General features: G+C 35.2%; 1 protein-coding gene across 3 annotated transcripts; it reads left to right on the top strand.

Annotated features, from left to right (window-relative positions):
- Window positions 1–266: 266 nt before the first annotated feature.
- LOC309868484 (NKG2-A/NKG2-B type II integral membrane protein-like) lies at window positions 267–9,198 on the top strand. Of its 3 annotated transcripts, XM_082738405.1 has the most exons (6): window positions 268–408; window positions 927–1,007; window positions 1,710–1,763; window positions 3,347–3,498; window positions 8,272–8,375; window positions 8,619–9,198. In XM_082738405.1, exons 1-6 carry the CDS (start codon window positions 339–341, stop codon window positions 8,752–8,754), a joined length of 597 nt encoding a protein of 198 aa, XP_082594531.1. In that variant the 5' UTR covers window positions 268–338; the 3' UTR covers window positions 8,755–9,198. The 3 variants fall into 3 exon arrangements, with proteins under 3 accessions (XP_082594532.1, XP_082594533.1, XP_082594531.1); XM_082738406.1 differs by lacking the exon at window positions 1,710–1,763 and having other exon boundaries at window positions 267–408; XM_082738407.1 differs by lacking the exons at window positions 8,272–8,375; window positions 8,619–9,198 and adding an exon at window positions 6,384–6,428 and having other exon boundaries at window positions 267–408.
- The last annotated feature ends 2,343 nt before the right edge of the window (window positions 9,199–11,541 follow it).

Below are 11,541 nucleotides of genomic sequence, written 5' to 3'. Positions count from 1 at the left end.
GTTATGGAATCTGACTTTAGGTTAATAAGGGCATCATTCGTTACAAGTTTCTTTATTCCTCACTAATTTATTGCTTTTCATTGCTACACAATAATATTGCATCAAACATAGAATATCATTTTAAAAATCAGTTATTATCTGATGAAACCCTTATTTCAAGCTCTGAGGAAATCGGAACCAGAGTTTTACATCATTCAACTACAAAGGAGTGTTACCACTTACCTCGCACTCCACCTGGTGTGACTCCAGCAGGGCTCTTGTCATTACCTACACTGTTTGTCAACTACATCAGTCCAGTTTCCATACAGCACAGGCCCTGAGATCTCTCAGCTGCTGAAATGAATAACCAGAGAGAAAACCTCTCAGAACCAAATCTGGTTAAGAATGCAAGAAGACAACAGTACAAAGGTAAGGGCACTAAAAGCTCTAATTCAGTAACTGAGCAGGGAATCGTCTGTGCAGAATTAAATCTTCAAAATAAGATCTGCAAGGGAATGACAAGAACTCCCACTGCAAAAATAAAGCACACAGTAAGGCACAACTGTTCTAGGATGTGAACTTGGGGTGCAGATGTGTGGGGAAGAGTAGGGAATGATTTCATGTATTTTTCATTTGTGAGGATCAGAACTTGAAGCTGGAATAAGGTAATCTTATTTTTGAGATCTGAGGAATAATTTACTCCAGCATTGTTGTAAATCACAGTCCTTGATGAACAACTCATGGAGCATTATGCTTACTAACAGTTAAATGGTATATTGTGAGGAAGATTACAATGGTAGATATGGGATTGTGGTCCATGTTTATACCTATGATTCCCTGTGCATCTTTGGTTCTCTTGTATGTAAACTGTCTAAACTTTAGTCTTTATCCACCTATCCTTTCTCACTGTTTCATTTCTCTCCCCACATACCTGCCATTATCTCTAGAGAAGATCGTTGCTGGGAGTTTGGGAATCATCTCCTTTGTCTTGATGTACATTGTAGCAAGAATGATAACTTCTCTTCCCTGTGAGTAAACCTTTGAATGATTGTAACTTCTCTTCCCTGTGAGTAAACCTTTGAATGATTCAAGAATGCATTTTTTGTTTGAATGATCATCAGTGCCTCTAAACATTTCAAGTACCATTAATGGAACTTTCTTTTTCATGTATGCATTTAGACTAAGTGTGAAGCACTTATTCTGAATTTCTCAAAAGTATAAATAACAATGATTGTAGAAAAAAATACATATGTAATTGAGAAACATGGGTTAATTCTTGAGATTGGTTAAACCAAATACTGTAAGTGCTGAGTTTTGGTTCTTTAAGCCTTTTAATTATTTTCTCCAACAAGTTCATTACTTTATTAACTACTTACTGTAAAATCAAAATTATTACAGACTTTTCTAATTCTAAACAATACACCAAAATTCAAATTAAGAAACTCAAATCAGGGACGCCTGGGTGGCTCAGTTGGTTAAGCAGCTGCCTTCGGCTCAGGTCATGATCCCAGCGTCCTGGGATCGAGTCCCACATCGGGCTCCTTGCTCCGCAGGGAGCCTGCTTCTCCCTCTGACTCTGCCTTCCACTCTGTCTGCCTGTGTTCGCTCTCGCTCGCTCTCTCTGAAAAATAAATAAAAAAATCTTTAAAAAAAAAAAAAAGAAACTCAAATCATTGTGCTTTATTTAGTTTAATATTAAGTTTGTATGAGGATTGCTTTAATTTTTCTAGGTACTGATGGACCGGAGCAGAACAAAATATCTCTTGAAACAAGGATCCAGAAAGGTACATCATCATTTTCAAAATTCTGATATTAGTACAGTTTTTATTTTATCTCTATCATAGGTTAGACAAATATGATAATAGAATTTTTCTTTATGTTATCAGTCACCATACAGCACATCATTAGTTTTTTTTTAATTTTTTATTTTTTATATTTTATATATGGACATTGGGGAGGGTATGTGCTTTGGTGAGTGCTGTGAAGTGTGTAAACCTGGTGATTCACAGACCTGTACCCCTGGGGATAAAAATATATGTTTATAAAAAATAAAAAATACATCATTAGTTTTTGATGTAGTGTTCCATGACTAATTGTTTGCATATAACACCCATGCTCCATGCAATCCGTGTGCTCCTTAGTACCCATCCCTGGGCTAATGCATCCCCCCAACTCTCCTCCCCTCTAAATCCTCAGTTTGTTTCCCAGAGTCCATTGTCTGTCGTGGTTCATCTCCTCCTCTGATTTTCCCCCTTCATTTTTCTCTTCCTTCTCCTAATGTCCTCCATGCTATTTCTTATGTTCCACAAATAAGTGAAACCATATGATAATTGACATTATCTGCTTGACTTGTTTCCCTTAGCACAGTCTCCTCCAATTCCATCAATGTTGATGCAAAAGTTGGGTATTTGTCCTTTCTGATGGCTGAGTAATATTCAACCATATACATATTACATCGTGTATATGGATCATATCTTCTTTATACATTTGTCTGCGGAAGGTCATCTCAGCTCTTTCCACAGTTTTGCTATTGTGGATATTGCTGCTATGATAGATGTTCTTGGGGAAAATAAATTAGAAAATCATGTAATAAACTTTTAGAAATCATAGTTATAGGAGAATACTACTTCTTATGAAACAGTATAAAGAAATACTCATTTAAAATCACTATACCCATGGGATGTCTGTGTGGCTCAATCAGTTAAGTGTCTGCCTTCAGCTCTAGCCATAATCCCAGGGTCCTAGGATTGAGTCCTGCATCACTCCCTCCTCTGCTCCCCCTGCTTGTGCTCTGTATTTGTCTTTATATGACAAATAAATAAATAAAACCTTAAAAACTATTTCATAAAATCACCATACCCATAGTCATCAATTGTCTTGAATTTCCTCCTGCTATAAGATGCTGAGAGATGGGCGCCTGGGTGGCTCAGTGGGTTAAAGCCTCTGACTTTGGCTTGGGTCGTGATCCCGGGGTCTTGGGATCAAGCCTCACATTGGGCTCTCTGCTCAGCAGGAAGCCTGCTTCCTCCTCTCTCTCTGCTTACTTGTGATCTCTGTTTGTCAAATAAATAAATAAATCTTTTTTAAAAAAGATGCTGAGAGATAAGTCACTTTACAATGCCAAAAAAGTGATTTTGTTCAGTGACACAAAGGACATATAGAGATGGACATTTTTGTGTGTTTGCTTTATATGGGCACATAAATTAGGATATGAAAGTATGACTCTTCTTTGAGTGTTTTTGTGTTTTGTTTCATTTTTATCTGCTTGTGAGGGTGCATGGATAAATCATATACATGTGAAAGCATACGCGTTGTAAATTTTTAAAATTTGAAAGTTTTTGGATAATGCCTCATAACCTTTGTTCAGTGTATAGCTGTAGCCATTGTCCAAAAGAGTGGATGGCACATTCCAACAATTGCTATTACATTAGCACTGAAAGAAAATCATGGAGTGAGAGTTTGTCGGCCTGCGCTTCTGAGAACTCTACCCTATTCTCCATAGAGGATGAAGAAGAATTGGTGAGATTTCAGATGCTTTCAGATTTTATTAAAAGCTTATCAATTAAATTATATTTTTAGAGTTCATTCATCTTTGTGTACATATTTCTAGTTTATTTGAAGTCTGTTACTATTCCATAGTTTGACTACTGTATTGTATTTATATTTTATGCCTTTATTGTACCTTTGACAATTATCAGTTCTTGTTTTTAATAGAAAATCCTCCTTCTATGAATGCTCTTTTACCTGAAATAACTTTACTATTTAATTTTACACACATCAAAGAAACTAAACATATGATTGTACAACTTGATCACAGAGTAGTTAGAACCACGTAATTACAAATCAGGCATGAAATAGAAGTTTCAAGTCTTTATACAGTCCCACCCATTTTAACAATGTGAAATACCTTTGCTTGTTTTTGGACTTTATATCAATGGAATCATGCAGTGTGCATTTGTATGTGTGTCTCCTTTCACTCTCACATGATATTGTGGTCCATATATATTATCACATTTGTATATAGTTTGTGAATTTTCACCGCTGCTGTCTTAAATGAATATGTCCTTGAAAAACTATTCTCAGAAACTTAGTTCCTTTTTAGTATGTGGGAATTATAAATAATTACTTTATGAAAAGACATTTCTATGTCTTTTAAAAATATTTATTTATTTATTTATTTATCGAGAGAGACCATAGGGAGGAGCAGATGGAGAGGGAGAGCCAGAGAATCTCAAGCAAACTCTGTGCTAAGCACAGAGCCCAACTTGGGACTGGATCTCAGGATCCTGAGCTCATGACCTGAACTGAAAACAAGAGCCAGATGGCGACACGCAGGCACCCCAACCTTTATATGTCTTTCCCACAAACTGTATTTATGCTAATTTATTATACATAACCACATAGAATATAGTATATTATATGTATGGAATGTAACTATTGTACTTGTCATAATAAATAATAATGTATAATGTAGCATTATGATTGTGTTTATATATAATTATAATACTGTTTATTTTAACCATTAGTATAAAATTACATGGTCAATTTTATTTGTTTCTTTTAATATATTTAATTATCCCTATACTATTCTAGTATATTGTGTAAATACACATTGTACAGAATAATCTTGTTATCCAAAATTCAATGGTCTTAGAAAAAATAATACAATAAGTTCTGGTGCTTATGCAAATAGTATCTTTTTTTGGTCTGTGAATCATTTGGATATTCTCTGTGAGGATGAGAAGTGCTCGAGTGTGTCTCTTGTTCATTTCTTTTAGGTGGTGCTTTCTTTTCCTTTCTTAGACCTTGTCATATTTTAGCTATGAGAGTTTTAGGAGATGGACATAGCTGTGACTTGCATTTGTACTCCCCTGTTGGAGTCTTTTAATGATCAGAATATCAATGTTATCATTGAAGAGAGAGATAAATTTATCATTTTGGATGTTAGTGATTATTTTGGACCTATTTCAGGAATATAATTTCCTATATTACTTCCAAGATTTACCTTTTTCTTTATTTCTTTATTTTTTACTTTTAATTAGGGTTTATGATCCACTTGGAATTTATATTTTGTGATGCTGTGGGATGATGTTAGCAATGGCAGTTCAGAGTATTCACTGGCAGTTCAAAATATTCATTTTGTCATTCATACGATTATGACACTTGAAAATTCAACCAGCTATTGGCATGTATCCCCTGAGCGTTCATTTGTATACACATTATACTACAGTAAAATTACCAAAAGAAAATACTATGAAAATGTGCAAATAGGCTTAAAGCTAGACATAAAATTGAAAACATCCTACCAAATACAACTTGTGATTTTTATTTGCATTTATCTGATCATTAGGGATACTGAGCATCTTTCATAAGAACTTTCCCCATTTACTTTCTCGGACAAAATGTTTATTTACTTTTTTTGCCCATTCTTTAATTGCCTTATTTGGATATGTTGTTGTTACTGATCTGTAGGATTCCTTATATATTTTGGATATGAACCCCTTGTCTGATGTATGATTTGCAAGCGTTTTTCCCCATTCTGTCTTTTCATTTTGTTGATCATACCTTTTGGTGCACAAAAATGTTTTGATGTGCTACATTTGCCTGCAGTGAATTTTTCCTTTGTGGTCTGTGATTTTGGTGGCAGACCCAAGAAATCATTGCCGAATATGATGTTTACTTTTCCCCATGTTCTCTTCAAGGAGAATTATAGTTTTACACTTATGATTAGGTCTTTTCTCCATTTTGAGTTAACTTTTGTATATGGTGTAAGTCTTTGCCTCCACCTTCATTCTTGTGCATAGGGATAATCAGTTTCCCGTCACCATTTATGAAAAATCCTGTCCTTTCCCTGTTGGCATCCTTATCAAAATGAAAATACATGGACTATGTGTCTGGATATATTTTGAAGTTTGGTTCCATAAAGGATATAGGACCTTGGGCTTTGTGTTCCTTTGTCTGGCTGATTTTATCCACTCCCATCTGAAATAGTGTGCAGGGCAGATACAGATTCTGCGGTAGATGATGTGGTCTAAGGCTGTGGGAGGTGGAGGATATTATCACCCATTCCCTGATGTTCACACTGACTTAACTCACCTCATAATCCACCCTGTTCCCTCAAGAGCATTTCTTTGTCTGTGTTTGCAAATGATTTTTGGTGGTATCATTATGACATCTTGAGATGTGGATTTGTATGTAATCATTCCATTAGTAGTTTCCTAGCCTATGGTGTCCATAAATATTTTTTGATGATATTTAATAAGTATTTGCTCATCGTGACTTAAGATTGTTGTTCTGCTTTTTTGTCAGTTTGTACTTAGACCTATGTTGGATTTCCTGAAGCTGTTTTGAAGATCTATGAACTCTATTAATTTTTCTCTTTTCTTCCCTCTCTCATCTTATAGGATGAATAACTTCTTTTACTCCTTCCTCAATTTCACCAACTTTTTCTTCTGCATATCACATAATCTATAGAGCTAATAAGTGAATTTTTCATTTCAAGTATGTATTCATAAACTCAGAATCTTCTGGGGTTTATTCATAGAGTTTTATTATTTTATTGATATTTCCTACTTACTATATTGCTGCCATCATATCTTCACTTAACTATTTGAATATTGTTTTCTTTATAATTTACATGTATTTATAAATATTACTTTAAAATACTTTTTTTCTAACAAATGTAACATCTTATCCCAGTAGAAATTTCTATTGGCCTATGCTTTCTCATAGCATGGAAGATATTTTCCAGTTTTTGTGTGTATTAATTCCCTTTAAAGATATTTTTATTTTGTTTTAGAGACAATGCGAGAGAGAGATAAAGAGACAGTGCAAGTGGGTGGAGGAACAGAGGGAGAGGGACAGAGAGAAACCCAAGCAGACTCCACATTCAGCATGGAACTTGATGTGGGGATTGATCCCAGGAGCCTGAGATCACAATGAAGCCTGAGCCTGAGAGCCTGAGCCAAAATGAAGAGTTGGTTGCTTAACCGAATAAGCCACACAGCTGCCCCATTTCTTAATTTTTTGGAAGACATTTTTGATAATACACCTTAGTGAACATTCATTCTATTTCATTTTTCATAGATTTATTATTTTCTTGTATGTTGAATAAACTTTACTGCAGAATTTTCTCTAAAGTTGATCTCCTGATATTTTTGTTTAGTTTTTCCCAAATTCATATTGTTTATTTTTATTTTTGGGGATGATCCTTGTGAATTTTTAGCTTAGGTGTCAACCATCATTTTTTTTTAAAGTCTGTATCCACGGATGCCTGGGTGGTTCAGTTGGTTAAGCTGCTGCCTTCAGCTCATGTCATGATCCCAGGGTTCTGAATCGAGTCCCACATTGGGCTCCTTGCTCAGGGGGGAGCCTGCTTCTCTCTCTGCCTCTGCCTGCCTCTCTGCTTGCTTGTGCGCTTTCTCTCTCTCTCTCTCTCTGACCAATAAATAAATAAAATCTTTAAAAATATATATTAAAGTCTGTTTTCAAATATGGCAAGATAGTAGGGCTTCCACCCTCTTTCAGGTGATGTGTGTATGTGTGTGTATGTGTACACAGACATATACACGTGCACACATGAGTGTAGAAAGGGAGTCCTCATACCTTTATAGCAGTTCTCAAGTCTTCTTCACCTTTACTTCCTACTAGGATCATTTTGGTCTCCTCTCCCCATGCACATATTTTCTATCAGCCAAGAGTGTATAGAGAGCTCATGTCATCTCTTCAGTCACACTTTCCTTTATATTTCTGAGGGTGTCACAGTGCTGGACACAAAACCACAACATCAGACTAGTAAAAGGATATGTTTTTCTCATTCATTACCAAGCAAAATAATCACGTTGAACTGAAAAGTCAGTGGGCTCTCTCACTGTCTTCCCCACTGCTAACCCCTGTGGCACCAACACTATTGCTCTCTGCAGCTTCTCCAAACTATAAAAACGACCACTCATCTTGATCACTGAGCTGGGGTGGGCTGGTGGGGAGCCACAAAGCAATCCCAGACAATAACAATCCTAAGCAACAAATATGATGCTTCTTACTCGAATCTCTAGGATTTTTTCCCACTGTAAGTATTTCATGAATTATCAATTTTCAGAACCCTGAAATTGTTATCTTTGTAATTTTGTTGTCTTCCCTTACACCTACTTATAAGGTAGTTTTGTAACATGTCTACTGTGTAACATTAAAATTTGAAAGATTCTATAAGGCAAGAATTAACTTTGTTACTACAAAATTCAAATGAATATAAGAGTTTCTGTTTGACATCTAATAAAATTTGTTTTCTCACAGCATTTGTTAGGCCTCTTCATTTCTTCTTCATGGCTTGGAGTTTCCCAGGCAAGCAATAATAATCCATCTGTGTGGCCAAAACACTCAACTTTCTCTTCCAAAGCGTAAGTTTCTTAAGAATTTTTGTATTTTGTACCTTAAAAGAATTAATCTTACAATGAAAAACAGCAATATGTGAACAATTATATAAACACAATTGTTGAAGTGTTTTCATAGTAAATTATATGGGAAATATTCTGATTGAGGTATAGAACTATTAGTTGAACTAAATTGTTAATTCATCAAAATACTATGGTGCATAAGGTATATATTGGTAAGATTAATGAGGTATAATTCTCATATTTCAGGTTGGCAGTATCATCAGAGAGTGACCGGGCTTGTCCATATTTCAATTTTGGACTGGAGAAAGTTTTTTTTACATCTTGTTTAGAAATTAAAACATATGTTTGTAAGCCCCAGGCAAGCCATAGCCAAACACCTTGAAAAGACCATAAAACCAGGAAGAAGAGCCTCTTCTTTTCTCTCTCTTTTTTTTTTTTTCCTTATGTTCAATTCAAGTCCCACATCGGGCTCCTTGCTTGGCAGGGAGCCTGCTTCGGCCTCGGCCTCTGCATGCTGCTCTGTCTGCCCGTGCTTGCGCTCTCTCTCTCTCTCTAACAAATAAATAAATAAAATCTTTTTAAAAAATAAATATTTATTGGGGCGCCTGTGTGGCTCAGTGGGTTAAGCCTTTGCCTTCAGCTCAGGTCGTGACCTCGGAGTCCTGGGATCGAGTCCCACATTGGACCCTCTGCTCAGCAGGGAGCCTGTTCCTCCTCTCTCTCTCTCTGCCTGCCTCTCTGCCTGCTTGTGATCTCTCTCTGTCAAATAAATAAATAAAATCTCTAAAAAAATAAAAAATAAAAATAAGTATTTATTTCTCATTCATTAGTTTGTGATTTGGCTGAGTTTTAGTTGATCAAGGCTAGATATGTAAGAACTTGACTCTAGACTACAGATTTAGCTCATATCTTTTTTTTTTTTTTTAATTCTTAGAGAAGTGGGCTAGCTGGCATATGACCTTTTATGGCAGAGATCAGCATCAAAGAGAGACTTCATCTTAATACCTGGACTCTGAACCCATTAGCTATCACATCCCATTCATACTATATTGTGAAAGCAAGCCACATGGCCAAACTTACCATTGATTGTCTGAATCATATGTCTTCTCAAGGTGGTCAGATTGAAGAAATGAAGGTTCATTGAAAAACAACCTAATCTATCATAAAAGCCCTGGGAATATTTTTTTTTCTCATTATATTTCATGAGATACGTTAGTTGGCTAAAGAAAAATATTGGGAAATAGATGAAAAAAAATTAGTAGTGTCTTAATTTCCCATCCAGTTTTTTGTGTTCTCTGTGCCAAAAATTCATGCTAAATAATTTTGCATAGTGATAAACATCATCATACAGATGTTTTCATTGAAGTTCTTGATCAATTTACAAATGGGAATTAGCAGTACAGTATAAAGTTTAAGGACATTGGCAATGAAACCAGGTCATTTCAATGTATTTTCTATATGTACTATCTTAGCCCCATGCCTCAGCTGCATAACTGCTCTGGTTCAGTTTCTTATGCTGGAAAATATGATAGAAATAGATTCTTATTCACAGACTTACTTGAAGATTATTTAAAAAGTACCTCTGTTGACATACAAGTATTCACTAGATCTCAGGTGTTTTGACTTAAGAACTTGATGCTTCTATGCCATGACCTATGACATCATGACCATAATTGTAGCCACCTCATAGGGCTGATCTGAGGAATCAATACTATAAGGCCCAAAGTTCCTTAAAATAAATCTTAACCACCAGAATTTCTTGCTAAATATGATCTCTTCATATTTTACTTTTCCAAATATTCAATAAAAGCTGTTTTCCAAGAAAATCCATGTTCTGTAATTATTTTCTTCCTTTTACCCAATGAAATAGCCAGTCATCTGACTTAAACTCTTCAATTATCAAAGATGTTTGCATTTTAAGTGTTTTGAGAAATTTAATACACCTCATTTATGGACACTAAAGTAATTTTTTTTTTCTGCAGATATATTTCCTTTTTTGAAATCAAGTCACAATCCCTGTTCTTTCTTTTATTGGTAAAGAACCCTAGTCTTCTCATCCAGTGTGTTATATGGATATATGTAAATGTTGTCTGTTTTGGAATTGAAGAAATTTAAAGGGGATTGTCAAGGTTTGACAAGATAACCTGTTTGGTTCCAAGATTTGGGGAACCACCATGAGCCTAGGGGAAGAAGATACTGAAATGCCTCTTCTTTCCAATGTTGGAGAATCCCATCCACACATAATGCATCTCTTACCATTGAGAATGGTGAAAATAGGAGAGAAGGTGCTTAATACATTTTCATGTGGAACACTCCCAATTTTCTCCCAAAGTATTTTACATATCTAAACATGTTCATTTAAAAAAGTGTCAAATTCTTACATGTACCCATAAAAGATCATTGGAATTATTTGGTAGAGTAAGCTTGGGTTTAGGGACCCACAAAAAACACTGGAGATATAAAAATATGGAACAATATTAGGAGGTAGTTAATCAAGAGTGAATTCAGAATAGAAAAAGCCATGCAGAAATCAGGGATATAAAGATCACAATAGTATTTTTTTTCTCTGTGTTTATCTTTCTGAGACTATACATTACGTATTGAACATAATAGACTTGTTATTTTGGATTCCAGAGTTAAAAGGTACTCATTTCAGTATAAATTCAGAGGAAGATGGTGCCCTTTTAAAATACACTGTTGTCGGAGCAGATCTGAAAGTATACTCTCTGCAGGTAGCCAGTCCAAGTAGGAGGCAGAAAGGACTGAGTTCTGGTAATTGAATATAAAGTTGGGGAGGATATCAGAGATTAACACTAAAAAGTTGCTCTGCCCTATGTTTTATGAGGCTCATCCCTTAATTACAACCATTGTTCCCCCTAAGGAACATATAACAATTTAGCCTGTATACCCCCAAATGGTATGGATTTGATAAGAACAATAATGCACTTTGAGAGGGGAATAAAAATAATTTTTACAAGAGATTAATGTGATAACATCAAAAGTTGTGACACATGTATAATTAAGATCTTACAAGGAGAGGGAAATGCTTGGCAGAAAATTATTTGAACAAATAATGTTGTAAACTATTTCAAGCTCGTTAAAAAGGAAGTTAAATTCAAGAATTCCACCCAAATCCCAACAACATAAATATAAACTAAGTCACAAGTGG

The sequence above is a fragment of the Mustela nivalis genome (genome assembly GCF_964662115.1).
Source record: "Mustela nivalis genome assembly, chromosome: 7".
Taxonomy (NCBI): Eukaryota; Metazoa; Chordata; class Mammalia; order Carnivora; family Mustelidae; genus Mustela; species Mustela nivalis.
Note: the sequence above shows the minus strand (reverse complement) of the source record. Positions and strands in the feature narration are given on the sequence as shown.